Genomic DNA, 21,469 nt, shown 5'->3' with positions numbered 1-21,469 from the left:
ACAAATTGTAAATTTGACTGGTATTGTTTAAATGTATTATGTATCAAAGTAGTAACCAAATATTGCATGTAATAAGTACCTTAATTTGTGTACCTAGAGTGTGATCAAGAGAGAGTTGAAATCAATATTTTAAAGAACATTAGCAATTATAAAATAGTTTGTGGAATTTAAATTTCCCATTTGTTGGTGGATAATTGTCCCCATGTATGACACAAAGCAAAGCAGAAAGAAAGCAGTATAGATTATCGCAAGCTATTAAAAACAAAGTAAAGATTATATGAATGATGATGAATAAAGATGAAAAATGATGATATCTGTAATGGTGAGCACGGTAACACACGGAAAAAATATGGCAGTTATTGTATTAAAGATTAAATACTGGAGCAAATAAGTAAGTAACGATGCAATTTTATATTTTTAAATAAAAAATTATTACAGTTGGTAAAAGGATTATTCTTTTATGAAATGAGCCTGATTTTTTATTCAATTTATTGTTTTTCGATGTTTTAGGTGAAAAATATGTACTAAAGAAAAATGAAGTAATGAAAATATGTAGACAAAATGGAATTAACTACATAATTTGCCTAAATGGAGACATGTGAGAAATAGAACAAATTATGAATTATTAACAGTAATTTGATGAATATTTTAAAGCGCTCATTAATATTGTTATGTTTAACGGTAGATGCAATAAAATAATATAACTATACCTTAATTTAGTTTATAACTATTTTTTCTCTCAGATTTTATTTCAATAGTTCATTTAAACCGCTAAGTAAAATTAGAATATTAACAAATTTAATGAATGATAGGGTCATAGCGAAAGGATTTCGAGGTATCCGGTAAAATCCTAATTGATTCGTCATGCCGTCTCAGTAGCCGGACCAGTTTGGGAATCTACACCTAAAATATCTTGTTTTTATAAAATTGGTATAAAAATTTCTCATCCATGAAAATTAATTAATTATTAATTAATTCATTATTTCATTTCACATTATGTTTCACATGACGTAATCATTTTTTTAATAGCTAATTAAAATTGTTATAATTGATTTATCTTAAGCAAAAGTAAGCTTGTGTTCTTTTTATTAATAAACAAACTTATTCCGCAATGTTAAACAAGGAATATCTTTGTCCGAAGACTTGGATGGGACGTGCCTTTGAAAAGTTTATTAATTTTTTGATACCGCTTATTTTTTCAAATTAAAAAAGTTCGAAACAAACACTGCTCCGTTCTCTTAACAAAGGGAATGATGTTCGCTGGTGGGAGGGGGGCGCGGGGTAGCAGAAAATGCCGCTCTTTTGTATCCAGAGAGCAAGAGAGATGTAAGTAGTGTGTTGGAATGTTGCCACGCCGTAAACAATCCTCACAGATTTGGCAATAAAACCGACTATATATTTCCGGTCTTCCGGGGAATTTTTCTGATTTAAGAAACATCTGCTGACGAAACAGCTCTATGGAAACCGGTCAGGATCAATAAACTACCTTAAACAAGGCCACTGAATATTAGGAGTTTAAAAATATGATTAAAAATTTTAATTAAACCATCAATATACTAAATCCATTATATTGCATTATATTATACTGTAAGTTAAAATTTTTCATTCATGCAGATCACGAATGGCACAGTTATGCAAATAAAGTAAATATATGACTGCCACATTACTGGTGCCTACAAAGTATCCATTTCTTTATGTATCTATATTTCAAAGTAAAATGATGGTCGTTCCTCATATTAAAAGTTAAATAAAAATGTTATTGGCGCACACCAATAGGCTCTGTAAAATGGTTTTTGATTTTTGTAAAACTATAAGTTAACGATATCTAGGAGATCCACTTGTAACATGGTAGATTATTAGTAGTAATTACTATCGTACAATAACATTACAATACGACATGAGGACTTCAATATGAAATATAATGGTACACAAAGCCATATTACCTTTAAAAAATTGTAAAAAATGTCGGTGTAAATAAAATTGACTAAATAGATATAAACCGCGTATTCTTTCTAACATTTAGTTTTAACAAAGAAAACTATTATCATAATTAAAATTAGTCATTTAGTAACCATATTATCATCATTATTATATTAGATAATATTAAAAAGCGCAAGGAAGTCAGTCTTCTAAGGCTATTAAATAACTAATTGTAAAATATAAAGAAAAACAAAATATCAAAACTATGTAACAATGTAAAATAAAAACAAAATATCATATTGAAAAAATAATAAAAATGAGAAATTTCCAGTCGTAGACTATTGGAATTTGTTAACTGGAAAATATGAGAAACATAAAAAAGCAATTTAATCTCGTATTAACTTAAATGGGGTCCCACTTTTTAACGTAGATGGACTAGGAGCTGCGTTGCGTTTCAGGAAATAACCATAAAAATCGCCATAGTAGGATATTATTCTTTGGGGACAGTACCGTGTGACGAAATTTATGTCGGATCAATATTTACATAATATGAATATACAACTGAAGTTCTATATCAAGGATATAGAAAATAAAACATTTTAGAAAAACTGAACTGAAACTGATAAAAATATTTTTAGTAGGGCTTTTTGGCAGGTTCCAAATAATGAACTGGCACCAACATACCAAGCTACAATGAATACAACTTTGAAAATTATAATGGAGGTAATAAAGTTTAATAAATATATATCTGCAGTACTAAAATGATGATAATGATAAAATGTGATATGAAAGGGTTATTACTATTTCCTATAATAATTATTCATAATTCTTGTGTATTTGATTACCCCAATAATAAATGGTTATATTATTGAGGCCGTCTGATCTTTTAAAATTCGATTTACTTAACCACAATATCACTTAATGGAGTCTTTCTTTTGTCTGATACACTAATATTAAAATTATTTCTGTACATACTTTGGAGCGTATCTTAATAATAGCAACGAATTCATATTCTGTCATTTCTATACTATTTACACAAACGTCAAAATAAGTAATAAAATGATATATGAAGTATAATATAAGGCTAATAAGTAATAAGTATTATTTTAATATTATTTTGTATCCACAGCGACTAATATAGATGTTATTTCAAGTATCTTGAGCTTTGTGGTTCTCGACAAGTATGCATTGAGCTCCCATCTGAGTCATCTTAAATTGGAATTTCCAACAAATTTTCGATCCTATGAGAAAGCTTTATCTTTATCAGGAAGAGCAATGTCAAAATATGTCAAGAGTATTCAAATCTTTAGCATACCGTATAATTCAAAGTAAACACCATTTTCTCAGTCTCGTAGGTCAACGTGCGGGTTTAAAATAGTTAAATAATTAACACTATCCTGACTCTTCCTTGTTACCGTATATAACAGGTAAATAAAAGTCTAATCAATTAAATTGCTTCTATCGCCTCTAAATAGTAATCACTTCAATAAAACCGGTTTATACCGCATATAGTTCTTAGGTTAAATTACTGCCAGCTGTAATAAGTAGTTGTTTCGGAACTAAAAGGCTAATTTAATTTAAACATTTCAAACCATTAAACGAAGCCGTTTGTTATAATCAAATGACCTCTAGAACTAGACTCTAAAAACTCTCTAAAAGCTGAAAATCTAATACCCCAAAATGTCTTTGCTGTATATAATTTTGCACAGCACATAAACATGTTCTAACACACATTTTGATAAATACTAGCATTGGGAACAGTCTAAACAGTCGATAGCCGCAATACAGTCGAAACAGTCGATAGTCAAAAAACTAGCGACTGGAAATAGTAATTACTATTTTCTGTCAAAAATACAGTTCAACTGTTTTGTTTAATTCGCGAAGTCAGACGAAGATGTATTAGTCCTTTCCTGTATAAATTGTGAGAGATGAAAGAACGGAGATAACTACTTGCAGCAGTTGAATTTATATGTGCTTATATTTTCCAACGGTAGTATAATCGAGACGGAGATGTACATATCCCTTCACGTACTAACTTACAAAAAAAGGAATAAAATAAATACTGAATATTATCAACATAAAATTAATAATTAAATTTTAAACGAAATAGAGTTACTTGTATATTTGAATGTTCTGTGGATGTGTAAAAAAAATGGAATTTTTCTATGGGATGGAATAATACCCCACAAATATTTTATCGTATTTTTATATGTTACTTGCTATTTTCAAATAATATACTATAATAAATATAGACAATCCAATAGAACTTGAAGAAAACCTAAAATGTAAAGATGTACAATAACCATAAATACTAATTAAATATTAAATATATACCTAATCATAAAAAAACTAATCCATAACATAACTAAAAATGATATGATTAAAATGTTTTAAATGCTTTATTTATTATTGAACGGAAATATTTTTTAACAATAATCGAGAGAGTATTAGAAATATTACCTATTATTGCCATAAAAACAGTCAAAATATTTTACTAGTTATCATTCACAATTTTAATCTTTTTAAACTATTACATTAACAATCCTGAAAAATATCGTTCGAAAATGCTGCTATATTAATACACAATATATTATTATTTACAAGCAAACTACCAAAAAAATTATAATAAAGCTATACATATTACATATAAATCTATGTAAGCATAAATTGGGTAAATTTTTGTCAAGGTCGCGGATAGGACGACAGAGACAGAACGCTAAAAATCAGTCGAGTGAAACAAGTACAACCAAAAAGAGTAACTAAAAGTACGACTGAGACAGTCGACAGAAAATAGTAACAAAATCAGTCAGAATATCCAAAAAGGGGCTGAAACTCAAAACATACAGGTTCCAAAAAGTTCAGTTTCTCATAAATGAAAACAAGGAGGTACGGATCGAAAGATATGGACAACTCATGCGTCGTGTCGATGTTCAGCGATGAGAGCGCATCCACGTCACGGACAAGAAGCTGTTCAGCACTGAGGCTCCCGCAATGTCGGCCATCGTCGATCACCTCCAAAATCTGCGACCGTCATGGTCTGAGGCGGAATTTTCGCCAGCAGCAAGACATCCCTCGATTTTGTGCATCAAGGGCTTAAAATCAATAAAGAAGTACATCGTCGCGACATTCTTGAGGCCGTTGTACTTGTTATTCATTGTTGTTTTGTCAAATTTACCTGATTTAATAATACTAACACTAAAAATATTTTATACAGTTTTTTGAAAACCCTATAATATAAATTACCAGTTTGAGTAACAAATTTAAATATTATTAGAATTATTTGACCATATTTTTTTAAAGAATAATTAATAAAAAAGAATTAATAAAATAAGTAAAGAATTATATAGGGATATGAATATAAATTTATTTCAGACGAAGCTTTCCTAATAAAAATAAGTATTGATCAACGTCAATCAATTTAAATTAACGTACGTTGTTCATATAATTTATTAGCCAAAAACTTTAAATAATAATATTAAAATTAATGATTTTATTTGGATAAGAAGATATATTTATCTAGATTGATTGTTAAGAAGTAAATGTAAGCTGTAAATATGTAAAAATATCAGTTATTTCACTTACCTCGCTGTCATTACTATGTAATTTTAATTGATATCCGGGCAGAAGGTCTCTTCGCGCGTTAACATCTTCCAGAGCCAAGCGAGCGGCAGGCATACACGCCTGACCACCCTGCCATCCACCCTTTCCGGCGATGGGGAAGATGCCGCCTATATGCAGCACATTTCCACCGCCCATAATACCGCGAGACGAGCCACCGCCTACCGAAAGTACCACACACATTAGTAGAACGGAAAACGTCCATGATATCCATGATGTTGTCCGTCTCTTCTGAAAATAAGAGGACTTGCTTTAATTTCAATATTTTATTTTTCTATTGCAGAACTATCTTATTTTCTATATAATATAGACAATAGATATAATATATATATATATATATATATATATATATATATATATGCCATGTAAATAATTTCTAGAGAATTTCTAGTGTAAAAAAAATAACATATTGGAAGTGTGTAAGGATATATCACATATGAGTGAAAAAGGCATGGAGCGACGTGAACGATAAGGTAATATAGAAATAACAATACACCAAACATTAGTTGTTTTCAATTTATTATAATTTATTTTAAGTAATAATTATTTATATCATAAATTCATTACATACAACTAATCTATTAACGCTACAGCGTGAACAATATTTTTTGTTAGCCCGCCTTTAGCTAATACAAACAAACTTGATGGCTTACCCACTCGACAGCATACAACGTACAATTGTCGGTGTGAAAAACATGGTGTGCTCAAATTTAAGCCACAGACATTGTTGGCCTGACCAAGTGATAATAATGGATATATATATATATATATATATATATATATATATATATATATATATATATATATATATATATATATATATATAAATGAATCGTTGTTCGTTACTCTCGCTAAAACTCGAGAATAGCTGGACCAATTTGGATAATTTTGGTTTATTTGTGGAAGTCCAGGGAAAGTGAATAAATATGAAAATGTTCGAAATTAAATAAAGACAACAATTTTGCTTTTTCTTTGGTGTCGACGATCGAATCTGACAATCTATATGATCCTTTGTGATAGTGACATTTGAAATTTTGTGCTCTAGTTTTTGTTGATTTTTTGTGATAGTGAAACTTTACTTCTAAGTGCGCCAGAACATTTCTCATATTGATTAATTACAACTTACTTTACTGCTAGGTGCGCGTGAACTTTTCTCACTTTGATTAATTACAATTTACGAAGCCGAGGAGGCAACCACCTGACATAGGTCGTCGCAGTCAATCAAATGTGCGAAGAGCTACCTCACATGCTAACCGCACTGATGGTCAGAGGGAGACAGATCAAGAAAATAGTCATATTGCTATGTCAGAATTTCGTTCTTTAGAGAGTAACAATGAAGTAAATAGAATTAGAATGCAACGAGTTTATACACATTAAACACAACAACAGCGAGCACGACATAATTATATTGAGCATTTCCGTAGACATGGTTCTCCTGTGATCTTGGAACGAGCTGCAATCCACTATGATGCGGCAATATATTATTGTGCTGACAAATCGGTAATAATTAGGGAAAATATAATAATTTGTTAATATTGCAAGGCGTTAAAATACAGTGGTGAATCTGCTGGATTTTATTGTGCTGGTGGAAAAGTAAAATTGCCACAATTGGTCCCACCCCCAGATCCTTTACGCTCTTTAGTTTCTGTGATTGGAAATGATTCCAAGCACTTCTTAGCCAACTTTCGGAAATATAACAGCTGTTTCCAGATGACATCATTTTCTGTGTCTTGTGCGCGATACATAAAAATGGAATGGATAAAGGACAATTTCATGCCCACTTTCCCGTAGTTGACTCAAAATTGCATGCAGTAGTTACCATACACATGATACATGGACCTTGCGGAGTTTTCAGCTATAATTCACCCTGTACGGTTGACGGCAAGGGTTCCAAGCGATACCCAAGAGATTTGATTGCTCAAACCATAACGGCAAATGATGGATACCCATTGTATCTTCGGCGATCAGTTGTGGACAATGGGGGATCGGTAGTTGTGAACGTAAGAGGACAAAATGTTGATATAGACAATCAATCGTTGGATCGTGCCATACTCGCCAATATTATCCAAAGCTTTTGAGACTCACATCAATGTGGAATATTGTAACTCTGTGAAGTCGATAAAGTACATATGTAAATATGTTAACAAAGGTAACGATATTTTTAAATTCACTGAAATTGCCTGGATTACCACCACAAAATTTGAAGTTAAAAATAGGATAAGTTGTCAATCATGCTGCGTAAAAGTAATTAATCAACTCGACTGTGCAATGCAACAAGACTGGCTATGAAAATGATGATGAATAACGTCATTGAGCCAACAATTATAAAGGGAAAATATAAAGAAGAGGATGTCTTGATCCCGCGTATACTGATGATTCCAACGGATTTACCATTCGATTTTAAACGTTTACAATATCCAGTACATCTGGCCTTTGCGATGACCATAAATAAATCTCAAGGCCAGTCGTTGGAAATTTGCGGAATCAACTTGGAGTTTCCCTGTTTCGCGCAAGGACATTTATAGGTGGTGTGTTCGCGCGTCGGAAAACCGTCATCTTTGTTTATTTAGGCACTACAAAACAAAAAAATATAGTTTATCATAGAGCTTTATATTAATTAAAAAAATGGATCATAACTATGTGTGTCTTTAATCTATATATATATATATATATATATATATATATATATATATATATATATATATATATATCTTATATATAAAAATGAATCGCAAAATGTGATGGTAAGCGCATAACTCAACAACGCCTGGACCAATTTGGCCAAATCTTTTTTTAAAATGTTCGTTGAAGTTCAAGGATGGTTTCTACGGCGAGAAAAATTAGAATTATTGCTGGAAAAACCCTAAAAAAAGCCCTTTTTGTTTGAATTTGTTTCGTGTATCAGTTGACAATTCATCTGTCATCTGTCAAAAGTCATCTGTAACAGACAACTTTTTTTTTAAATTTGATATGACTTGAACTCAAATCCTTTTAAGCCGTACGAATTGTTTTATTTATTTAAAATTTTTTATTTATTTAAAATTTAATTCAAATTTTAAATAAATAAAACAATTCGTACGGCTTAAAAGGATTTGAGTTCAAGTCATATCAAATTTAAAAAAAAAAGTTGTCTGTTACAGATGACTTTTGACAGATGACAGATGAATTGTCAACTGATACACGAAACAAATTCGTATATCGTGTTTTGTGCAGAGTGTTTAGTTAGTTAGTGTTTGTTTAGTTCGTGATTAGTGAAAAAATAATTTATATTTGATATGCCTCCTATAAGACGAAGCAATTTAGGTAGAAGAACCAGAAATGCTATAAACCAAGCTAATTACCGATATAATCGTATTGCAAAAGAACGTGACGACGGAAATGAACGTGAAAGAATTCGGATATCACAAACGCGTGAACCGCGAGCGCGACGTTCAACTAATAATCGCGCAAGTTTGAATCGAGCTGCTTTCAGTTACGATGTGTCAATTGACTACAGTAACTACCAATGTGTTGTTATTGGTTCTATGAACTTGGTTTGCTCACACTGTAAGGCATTAAAATACAAAAACGAAGCCAATGGATTGTGTTGCGCAAATGGTAAAGTGAAATTGATACCATTGGATCCACCACCAGAACCATTGTACTCATTGGTTTCAGGAATAGGAACAGATTCTATACACTTTTTGACACATATCCAACAATATAACAATTGCTTTCAAATGACTTCATTTGGGGCAACAAATGCAGTTCGGGAAAATTTTATGCCAACTTTCAAGGTATGTATTATAGCAGTTAATCATAATTATTTTAGCGAACAAAATTTTCTGTCACCAAAGTTAAGATGTGTTACTAATCTTCAATTTCTTAATCATTACGAAATATATCACTTAGTCATCATATTATATGGTGATTCAGTTTCAGTGACACTTTTATTATATTTTATAATTGATAGATATTAGTTAAAACTAAATATATACTTTTTAAGATCAAATATTATTTAAGTTTGATCACTGACAATCCATTAATTTATACCACACCATAATATTTTTTTTATTTACAGATACAAGGGCAAATATATCACAGAGCAGGTTCACTGTTACCAGTGTCAGATAGCGACAACAAATTCCTGCAAATTTATTTTATGGGCAATTCACCACAAGAAATTGATCTGCGTTGTGCACACAACAATTTAGTAAAAAGGTCTATTGTAGAACAATTACAAAATTTATTTCATCAACGCAATCAATTGATTATATTGTTTAAAACTGCCCTGGATCTGATGCCATCCGATAATCACAAAATTGTAATCAGAGCTGATAAAACACCTGCAGGTCAACATACAAGACGTTTTAATGCACCAACTATTGATGAAGTTGCTATCGTTGTAGTTGGAGAAAACTTGGAATCCCGTGATATTGTTTTACATCGTCGGAATGATCAATTACAACGTATAAAGGAAACACACCGTTCATATGATGCACTGCAATATCCCATTATATTTTGGCAAGGTGAAGATGGCTACGATTTCTCAATAAAAATGATAAATCCCATTACAGGTAACTAAAATATTAGTTTAGCTATGGCGATAATATCTCAGTCACTATATTATGTATTTTAATTTTATATTTGAATGTTATTAAAACAAAATCTGTTTACAGGTTCTGAAACCAACAAAAAAGTCAGTTCAATGAACTATTATTCATACCGCCTAATGATTCGGGAAAATGAAGATAATCACATATTGAAATGTCGCCGATTATATCACAAATATGTTGTTGACATGTATGTTAAAATTGAAACGGAGAGATTAACATTCATCAGGTTGAATCAAACCAAACTCCGATCTGAAGAGTATATTCACCTTCGAGATGCGATTAATACTGATGGAAATGCACAGAATGTCGGTCGGATGACTATTCTTCCAGCAACATACATCGGAAGCCCTCGGCATATGCACGAATATGCTCAAGATGCCATGTCGTATGTTCGTCATTATGGTACAGCAGATTTGTTCATCACATTTACATGCAATCCGCAATGGATAGAAATTAAGCAGGAGTAATTCCCTGGGCAATCACCCATTGATCGTCATAATATTACAGCCAGAGTCTTTAGACAAAAGTTGAAATCTTTAATGAATTTCATCGTAAAACATAATGTGTTTGGTGAGACACGCTGCTGGATGTATTCTGTGGAGTGGCAGAAACGAGGATTGCCACATGCACACATTTTGATTTGGTTGGTTGAAAAGATAAGGCCAAATGAAGTTGATGCAGTGATATCAGCTGAAATCCCTAATGTACAAGTAGATCCTGGATTGCATGAGGTAGTTATCAAAAACATGATACATGGTCCCTGTGGAACTCTTAATCAAAATTCACCGTGTATGATGGATGGTAAATGTTCAAAACGATATCCACGGACATTAATATCGGAAACAATTACTGGTAATGACGGTTATCCATTGTATCGTCGCAGATCGACAGCAGACAATGGAAAATCAACAATTGTCAAATTAAATCAACAAGATATTGAAATAGATAATCGTTGGATTGTTCCATATTCACCCATTTTATCAAAGACATTCAAAGCACACATCAACGTTGAATCTTGCCATTCAGTGAAATCGATTAAATACATTTGCAAATATGTAACCAAAGGGAGTGATATGGCTGTGATTGGAATTGGTGCAGAGAATTCTAATGATGAAGTTACCCAATACCAAATGGGCCGCTATGTCAGTAGTAATGAAGCAGTTTGGCGAATATTTTCTTTTCCTATTCATGAGAGACACCCTTCTGTTGTTCACTTAGCTGTACATTTAGAAAATGGACAAAGAGTGTATTTTACAGCACAGAACGCAGTACAAAGAGCTGCTCAGCCACCATCTACTACATTAACCAGTTTTTTTGAGACATGCCAAAACGATGATTTCGCACAAACATTGCTATATTCTGAAATGCCAAAATATTATACCTGGAATCAATCCTCAAGGAGATTTATACGACGGAAACAAGGAAAACCAGTTCCAGGATATACAGATGTATATTCCACCGATGCGATTGGCCGGATTTATTCAGTACATCCAAGCAATGATGAATGTTTTTATTTACGACTGCTATTAGTCAATGTACGTGGCCCAACATCATTCCAACAGTTACGAACTGTTGATGGTGAATTGTGTGGATCCTACAGAGAAGCCTGTCAACGTTTGCAATTGCTTGAAAATGACGCTCATTGGGATCAAACTCTCAATGATGCTGTAATATCATCACACGCTCATCAAATACGAACATTGTTTTCTATAATCATATCTACATGCTTCCCATCAAACCCAATTGATTTGTGGATGAAGTACAAAGATTATATGTGTGATGATATTTTGTATCAAATACGGAATAGAATGGGAAATCCAAATATACAAATCAGTGAAGAAATTTACAATGAAGCATTGATTTCAATTGAGGACATGTGCTTGATAATGTCAAACAAACTATTAATTCAATTAGGCCTGACCGCGCCCAATCGTCCAATGCATGACGCTTTTAACCAAGAGTTGCATCGAGAAAGACTGTATGATCTCAACGCTTTGAAAGAATTAATTCAAACAAATCTTCCACTGTTAAATGAACAACAGAAGTATGTATTTGAAACTCTTATGAAAGTAACAAATGATGAAACTGGAGGGATTTACTTCTTAGATGCACCTGGTGGTACAGGAAAAACTTTTTTGATTTCATTAATATTAGCAACAATTCGCTCACAAAATAAAATTGCACTTGCACTCGCTTCGTCGGGAATCGCAGCAACTTTGCTTGAAGGTGGTCGAACAGCCCATTCAGCACTAAAATTGCCATTAAATATGCAAAGCAATGAAACTCCAACCTGCAACGTTTCGAAGAACTCTGCAATGGCAAAGGTTTTGCAGCAATGTAAATTGATTGTTTGGGATGAATGCACGATGGCACATAAAAAATCTTTGGAGGCTTTAGACAGAACCTTAAAAGATCTACGTAGCAATAATAACCGATTTGGTGGTGCAATGCTTTTATTAGCAGGAGATTTTCGTCAAACATTGCCAGTGATTCCATGATCAACGCCAGCTGATGAACTCAATGCATGTCTAAAGTCCTCCAATTTGTGGAAACATGTCAAAGTACTTCATTTAAGCAAGAATATGCGTGTCGAGTTGCAAAATGACCAATCTGGAAACATATTCTCTAAACAACTCATTGACATTGGTAATGGCAAATTTCCTATAGACATGTTGACTGGCTGCATTAACTTTCCTCAAAGTTTTTGTCAGTTAACTCGATCAAAAGATGAACTTATTCAGAAGGTGTTTCCAGATGTTTCTCAAAGTTACAGAAACCATGATTGGTTGAGCGAACGAGCTATACTGGCTGCAAAAAACATAGATGTAAATGAATTAAATTTCAAAATTCAAGAACAAATTACAGGCGAATTGAGGATATATAAATCAGTTGATTCGGCTACTAATCAAGATGATGTAGTCAACTATCCACCGAAATTTTTAAACTCGCTGGATTTGCCAGGATTGCCACCTCACAATCTTCAATTAAAGGTTGGATCGGTGGTTATATTGTTGCGAAATATCAACCAACCGCGTCTTTGCAACGGTATACGGTTAGCGATAAAAAAATTACTAAACAATGTGATAGAAGCAACTATACTCAAAGGAAAGTATAAAGGAGAAGATGTTCTCATACCGCGCATCCCAATGATTCCGACTGATGTGCCATTTGAGTTTAAACGACTACAGTTTCCAGTGCGGCTTGCTTTTGCTATGACTATAAACAAGTCCCAGGGGCAAACATTAAGTGTTTGTGGTATTAATCTAGAAAACCCATGTTTCTCACATGGTCAATTGTATGTTGCCTGTTCCCGTGTTGGAAAACCATCAGATTTGTTTATCTATGCGCCAGGTAATCAAACAAAGAACATCGTATACCACAAAGCACTACAATGATAATAATAATAATAATTATGATTCACATGATTAACAATAAAGCGATTCACATGATTAACAATTAACGATATAATTATATATATATATATATATATATATATATATAATTATATATATATATATAAATATATATATAATATATATAATATATATATATATATATATATATATATATATATATATATATATATATATATATATGTTGGCAAATATTTTGTTACTAAAAAATTTAAATACTGCTTAAAACCAGTATTTATTGAGATATATTGTAACTGTTATTATTTTACTGTTATTACTGTTGTTTTGACTGTTATTACAAGTTTAGAGGACAAACACTTACTTCGTTTTGCATTCACATTAATATTGTATAACTATGCCAAGAAGTAGTCTTCTTAAATTCTGATTTAAGTCGTCAAATTGAATCAAATTGGTAACAAGTTACCTCACGTGTTATTAGCACTGATGACCAGCGAAACAGAATATGATGGTTGTCATATTGGTATGCCACAATGGCGTTCCAGAGCATAACGAATTATATAGAGGTTTAAATTAAATAGGCGAAACCGAGGAAATATTTTGCTGAGGAACCTTTTTTATTGTTTTTTTTTGAGTTGCCCTTCAAATGCCTTTAATTGGCTCATTTCTATAACGCGATTGTTTGTTTACATGGTTTGTTTCAGTTTGTTTACAATGCCATTTTTGTGTACCCGACATAGAGTTCGATTAGGATTTTTGTGATTCAATTATAATCACTATTATTTAATGTGTGACTTATTCCTATGTATATTGTTTTTTTACAGAAACACAACAGAAGAAAGCATGAAAATATTACCCACAGTTTAAATCCAAAGCGTGCACAATTGGGTTGTGGCGATATTACATTGAAACCAAATATGATTATAGAACAAAAAGTTTTAGAGCAAAGTCATTCAATGTATATAGAGTCAAATTTTGTAGCCCTTTAAAAAGTTGTTTATATAGGGCAATCAGTTAAAAACTTTATAATTTTGAAAGGATTTATTTACTTAAACAAAAGGGTATTGATTAATATACTTTTAATATACTATATTAATTTAGTATGATTTTATAGATAAGATATTATGCCATGATTGTTTTGTTGTATTGTTAATAGATATTTAAGCTGTCTTTTTAACTCTTCGATTTTACCATAGTAAAAGCACAACAGTAACTTTGATATATATCATACATTTCAATTTTTTGTTGCTGTTCCGTAAAATATTACTTTTTGTTATGTTTTCCCCATTCTGAATAAATAAAATTTAACCATTTTAATTATACTTTCCGCAATTTACAAAATAACATTTTAAAATTAATAACTAATAATAAAATAAGTTGCCTGAATACAATTTTGTATTTAACAAGTACATAAAATTGTAACAGATACGGACTTTAATAAGACTATTAATTTAATTGGGAAGCCATGGACATAAAACAAAGTAGAAAGTAATAGATAAATGAAATCCATAGAAGACATATTAAAGAAGAGCTATTTACTATGGCGGGATTGAGGAATGGAATAAAAAAGCAAAGATCAATATAATTTTATTTAAGAATCTAGGTAAATAAATTATTCTGTTAATCAGATTGGTGTATCTAATATTTTTGTGATGTGTATTTTAGGTAAGAAATATGTATTATAGAAATATGGATTTAAAAAAGACATTAATGAATAAATAAATGAACTTATGAAAATATACAAGATTTAAAATGAAATATTATAATTAGCATAGATGGAACAAATAGAAGAAATTATGAATTACTATCTGACATGGCGGACTTCATACTGCCTCAATCTATAAATAAAAGACCTAATAATCCGTAATTAATAAAAAAAAATGCTCCGTATGAATGAATCTGTATTATTATTTTCGATTAATTACACATAATGTTTCATACTTAAAAAAAAGAGTTTTCCGGAAATACTGGCTTTTTATAAGATTTCTATTATATATTTACAGACACACACAGTTATGAAACAGTTTATTAATCAATTTAAAGCTTTCTGATAAACTATATTTTTTGTTTTGTTTTACAGTGCGTAAATAAACAAAGATGACGGTTTTCCGAAGCGGGACACGCGACATATAATTGTCTATGCGCAAAACAAGGAAACTCCATGTTGATTCCGCAAACTTCCAACGACTGGCCTTGAGATTTATTTCTGGTCATCGCAAAGACCAGACGTACTGGAAATTGCAAACGTTTAAAATCGAATGGTAACTCCGTTGGAATTATCGGTATACGCGAGATCAAGACATCATCTCCTTTGTACTTTCCCTTTATAATTGTTGCCATAATGACGTTATTCATCATCTTTTTCACAGCCAGTCATGTTCCATTGCACAGTTGAGGTTTATTAATGTTACGCAGCATGATGACAACTGATCCTACTTTTAACTTCAAATTGTGAGGTGGTAATCCAGGCAATTCCAGTGAATTTAAAAACTCCATGGGATAGTTGACTACGTCGTCCTGGTTCATAACGGTGTCAACTGATTTGAAGGAGACGAACTGTCTCGGAAGAAAATTCTGAATGGTCGCAATGAGATCCTCGACAATCTCTAATCCTCGACATTTTTTCTCCTGACCATTTTCTAAATGGACTGCCAAATGGACTACTGTAGGTTGTCTTTAATGGATCGGAAATGAAAAGATACGCCAAATTGCTTCGTTGTTACTTACATAGCGACCCGTTTGGTACTGGGATATTTCGTCATTTGCATTGGTTACAGCGAAGACGGCCATATCGCTACCTTTATTAAAATATTTATATATATACTTTATCGATTTTACATTACAATTACAATATTCAATTTATAACAATATTCCACATTGATGAATTTCAAAAGCTTTGGATAATATTGGCGACTATGGCACGATCTAATGATTGTCTACATCAACATTTTGTCCTCTTACCTTCACAACTACCGATCGCCCATTGTTCGCAACTGATCGCCGATGATGCAGTGGGTATCCATCATTTCCCGTTATGGTGTCAGCAATCAGGTCCCTTGGGTATCGCTTGAATCACTTGCCGTCAAACATACAGGGTGAATTGTAGATGAAAACTCCCCAAGGTCTTGTATAAGGTCTTGTCCTGTATAATATGTGTAGCGCCAAATGATTTCATCTGGATATAATTGGAATGTTGGCCAAGAAGTGTCCAGTGTGACAAGAAATGACCAATCCTAGATACTAATAACTAATATATAATTATTATATATATATATATATATATATATATATATATATATATATATGTATATATATATATATATATATATATATATATGTATATATATATATATATATATATATATATATATATATATATTAACAGTATATTTGTAAACAATTAAAAGTATTAAGGGGTTTGTATGATTAATGCAATCATAATGCTGTATCAATTTTTTTGATTACTTATTTTATAGACCTAAGTTTGGTAGTAAAATTTCTAAATTATAAAAAATATATAATTTAATTGTGTTCCTTATTATTTTAATATACATACTAAAAACCAAATATCTTATTCATATATTCTCTGCATGCAAACATGCATTCATTTATTATTCTTAATTAATTATTCGGTATAACTTATTATTCCATACTTATGTTTATAGCTTAAAAGTAAAGAAGGATCATGTATACTTTTATTTGATGTTTTGAAGGTGTTAGAGTTCTGACAGTGATCTTACTTATGATAGTTTGTTATAATATATAGTGGCGTAGTAATTTACACTTATTGATACTTTGTTGATTATTGAAAATTAATGGCAATTATATTTAATTTAATGCAATTTTATTTTTTCATATTTTATTCATATTTTACTACGTTTTAGTACACAAATATTCAATGTTTTAGTTAATGTTAAGAATCAAATACATTTCTCATTTTATATTGAAAATACTATGAAAACAAGTTTTATTACTTCTAACTTTGTATTAATTTGAACAAAGTTGGACGAATTTTTTTTTAATTTTGAAGATGACTGTTTATTCAATTAACTCGAATACAAATCATTCCTGTATACTAATTTGTTAAATATCACATATATACATACAATTTAATTCAGTCATATTTTCATTAACTTAATCCTCGAGCCCACACAAGAATCTCATTCAGCAGCGAAATAAAAGCAACTGTCGCCGACCGATTTAATATTCTGCTGCTCCTTTCTGTCGCTCTCGAGGCACTCCGAAAATGAAATCCCTTATCAGCGATATTCCGTAACGATTGCCTTTTGCAAGGCCCACGCATCACTCGAAACTTCCTCGGCCAGGGACGAGGGGACAGAAGGTACGCTGCTGTCAAAACAACGGCCGAAATAAAAAGAAGCAAAAATTCGCCTGCTCATTGATATCTTGGTTCGTTCCTCGATTATGGTTGCGAAGGAAATTATGCTATTTGATTTTATTATAGCTAGAGCGTGGTAAGTTGCTAATACATAAATTAGTATTTACGAAAATTAAATGCGAAAGAGGTCTACTGAAGATAAGAGAGGAGAGGATATACTATAAGGACTATTACATTATACACTAATAATTTATTTACTACTACTGATCGCCTTGTGGTCAAAATTCGACCTCAATTACTATATGTTACCAAAATTTATTTCTTAGTATTTTCACTACAAGATCAGAAATTTGATATATAATATTAATTAAATTATTAAATATTTGTATACTAAAACGTTAAAATATATGCAAACTATCTCAGGAAATTTCATTCACTGGCATTTTTTAAATTGCTTTTAATTAAATCTAACTTCCATTAATTTCTAATAATTGACAAAGAATTAATAAATGTAAATTATTACGCCCCTGAATGTTGTAACAAAGTTTCATAAGTAAGATCATTTTTATGAAATATAAATATACATAGCCTTTCAATACTTTTATGTTATAAACGTAAGTATGGAATGATAAATGAAATAATGGATGATTGTATATTAAAACAGATAATATAATATATAAATAAAACAGATAATATATAAGAATGAATGTGACAGAAATGAATATGAATAGAACAGTTGTGTAATTAATATTTAACTTTAGAATGTATATTAAAACAATAACGAACACAATTAGGTATTTTATTGTTTACATTTTAGAAATTCTAATGAAAATTAAAAGAATGTATTCATAATAATTAAATTAACAATGAATTTTCTAAAACTTTTCTATAAGGTAAATAATCAAAATAATTGAAACAAGGTTTAAAGAATTAAATGTCATATAGTCATATTTTATTGCATTAATCGTTAAATACCTTAATATTTATTAATGCTTTAAAATATATACCAATGAGCTACTAATAATTCACAATTTCTACTATTTGTCCTATATGTATCCTATATGTAGTTCATCTGTGCAAGTTATGTAGTTAGTTTAATTTTAAATCCTGTGACAATGTAAATCCAAAATATATATTACAAATTATATTACAAAAATAATTCAATACCAGAATTCAATACCACTAAAACTTACAGAAATATCTTAACAACCTTCAGAATTACCATTAGCAAAACGATATACTATGCCTCCCTAAGCAAGAATATGTGTTTTATTTTTCTTCACCATACATCAACTTAAACAAAAATTGTGATTTCTAAGATCTAAATATCTTGGAAGCAAATAAAACAGGCAATTCTTGTTATTCTTGAATTTTGTGAATCTATGTTGAGATGAAATTTGTACGTAAGTCGGATTTTTCTTTTACAGTTTTGTATGTGGCGGTGGGCCTTTTTATCCTAACTTGCTATAATTCCTTAATAATTCCAACAATATGGTAATAACCGAAACTAACACAAGACACTGCTTAAAATTTTATAACTTCGTTTAAAAATGTTTTAATCACTCACTTTATTTTTAATATCGTTTTAAATATAAAAACACTTAACACGTAACACACTTACCATTCACTTAATTTTAACGAGCATTATTCTTTATTTTATTTTATGAACTTAAAAAAACCCTTTATCCCCAGTGAGATTCGATTCTAGTACGTTATTGTCGGCAAGTTGAACTCTTAGATCGCTCAGCTACCCACTGGGTTTGTTTATATACTTTGTATCATTGATCTGACGGCTATTCCAGGTTGTTTGATTTGGGCGTTTATCGTTTTATTGGAATATATTTATTTTTTAGCGTATATGACACAAAAATATTGAGCCTAAAAATTCTTCCTCCAGATGGGTTTCGTCCATCGATCGATGGACGAACCTAAGGCTGCCAAATTTCTCACTCCCAGGTGGCCCCGTTTCCTTCAAAAAGAGAGGTAAGTTTTTCACTACGTCCCCTAATATGTAGATAATAAATATTAAATTTATTATGAAATATAAATGATTATTAAGGAATGTTTAAATGAATATATGAAATAAATAATAATAATATTGAGCAAAAATTTATGACACACACTAAGGTGATCCCAGTGCTTTCCTGACTGCTTTTACTTTATGAGACGGCGTTATCCTACTGTAAAATTACTTTACTGTGTCTTCAGTCCATTCTAGATGTTTTTTCGATAAACGCACGATTCAATTTGACCACTTGTTATCGGTAGCGATCAAGAAGTCATAATACACCACGTCACTTTGGTCCCAGTAAACACAGAGCGTTGTCTTGCGACTAAAACGACTTGGCCTTAGAGTCCATCGGCCATCTCTGCCAGGTGACTACCATGGTTTTTTGCGCTTAGGGTTTTCAAAATAAATCCACATTTCATCATCCGTCACTATTCGATGTAGAACTAACTTCGGATCATAGTTTTGAAGCAGCATTTCAGGGATGATTATTCCATTTTCCTGTTATTTAATAGATGTGGCACCCATTTTCCCATCTGTGAATATTCCCGTTGCTCGTAATCGGTCGCTAATCGTTTCCCGGGTCACATTTAACGCTTCTACCAATTGTCTTTAAGTTTCGGTTGGGTCTTCTTGCAATAAATCTTGGACTTTTGTATTTTCAAACCCCCTTCCCTTCAAGATCCTTTGAAGTCAAAATCGGCGTTGCAGTATCCTCTCGGAAACTAATCTCCACAGGAGTTTTACAAGGTGCTCCGCTAGCTCCAGCTCTGTTCAACTTTTTCTTGGCTGATTTCCCACTTCCCAAGCAATCAAATACAAATTTGTATGCAGACGACACGGCTTTCTTCATCACCGGTTACAGTCCCGAAGCAATCCACCAAGGGATTGCGTGGTACAAATTCTGGCGATTGCAGATTAACCCAAGCAAAATTCAGATAATTTTGTTCCATCGCCGAAAGAAGTTCCATGCATAACGCCTCCAAATTGAAATAGTGCCTATCACCTGTCTCCAGTAGATACCATACCTCGGTTTCTAATTCGAGGACAGATTCCAATGGTCAGTTCAAATTCAGCACGCTAATAAAAAGGCAACGGTGAGTACAGCCTACTATTTCCACTCCTCTGCAGAAAAAGCAAACTCATAATCCGCTAGAAACTGACTCTGTATAAAACGTATTGACAATCTGCCTCTACGGAGCACAAGTGTTCCAATATAAAAAAAGTCCGTGCTTTACTCAGTGCCCCATGGTTTGTGAGGAACGTGAACACCCTTCTGGAATCAGGCATTCCGTTCGTGAAAAGCTTCAGGAACATGCTCAGTGTGAGGTACTCCCTTGACACCATACAACATGAAAATAAATTGAACAAATTCCCACCCATTCATCAACCTTCGTAGTTAAAACAAATACGGCAATCCCGGTCGTATCCTAGGGTCTCTGTTGCCCGCAAACTCAATTTTCTTTAACCCGAATCGATATCAGTAAAAGACTATTTGGTTCTAGCTGGTCATTCTGGAAATTGGAAAAAAAAACCTGGAACAATTTCAGCTGATCACCGTCACGATAACGACGGTGAAGGAACAACGTATTCATTGAGAAGTACACACTCTCCCGAG

At 31.8% G+C, this 21,469-nt stretch overlaps 2 protein-coding genes across 4 annotated transcripts in view; one reads left to right on the top strand and one right to left on the bottom strand.

Moving 5' to 3' along the window:
- GABA-B-R1 (gamma-aminobutyric acid type B receptor subunit 1) overlaps positions 1-21,469 on the bottom strand; it is a 596,854-nt gene that overhangs the window by 286,086 nt on the left and 289,299 nt on the right. For 2 of the 3 annotated variants that reach the window (XM_076396068.1, XM_076396066.1), the window contains exon 2: positions 5,503-5,769. In XM_076396068.1, the coding sequence (XP_076252183.1) occupies positions 5,503-5,769 (267 nt within the window). The remainder of the gene's footprint in view (positions 1-5,502; positions 5,770-21,469) is intronic. The other variant, XM_076396067.1, reaches the window with a different exon arrangement.
- Positions 9,768-13,133, top strand: LOC143191202 (uncharacterized). The gene is made up of 2 exons (XM_076396069.1): positions 9,768-10,094; positions 10,197-13,133. The coding sequence occupies exon 2, from the start codon at positions 10,673-10,675 to the stop codon at positions 12,629-12,631; it is 1,959 nt and encodes a 652-aa protein (XP_076252184.1). The 5' UTR covers positions 9,768-10,094; positions 10,197-10,672; the 3' UTR covers positions 12,632-13,133.

The sequence above is a fragment of the Rhynchophorus ferrugineus genome, unplaced genomic scaffold (assembly GCF_030347505.1).
Source record: "Rhynchophorus ferrugineus isolate W39M unplaced genomic scaffold, kcgeb_rfMv2 rfM2, whole genome shotgun sequence".
NCBI lineage: Eukaryota > Metazoa > Arthropoda > Insecta > Coleoptera > Curculionidae > Rhynchophorus > Rhynchophorus ferrugineus.
The sequence above is the reverse complement of the archived record's forward strand: the minus strand, read 5'-3'. Positions and strand labels throughout refer to the sequence as shown.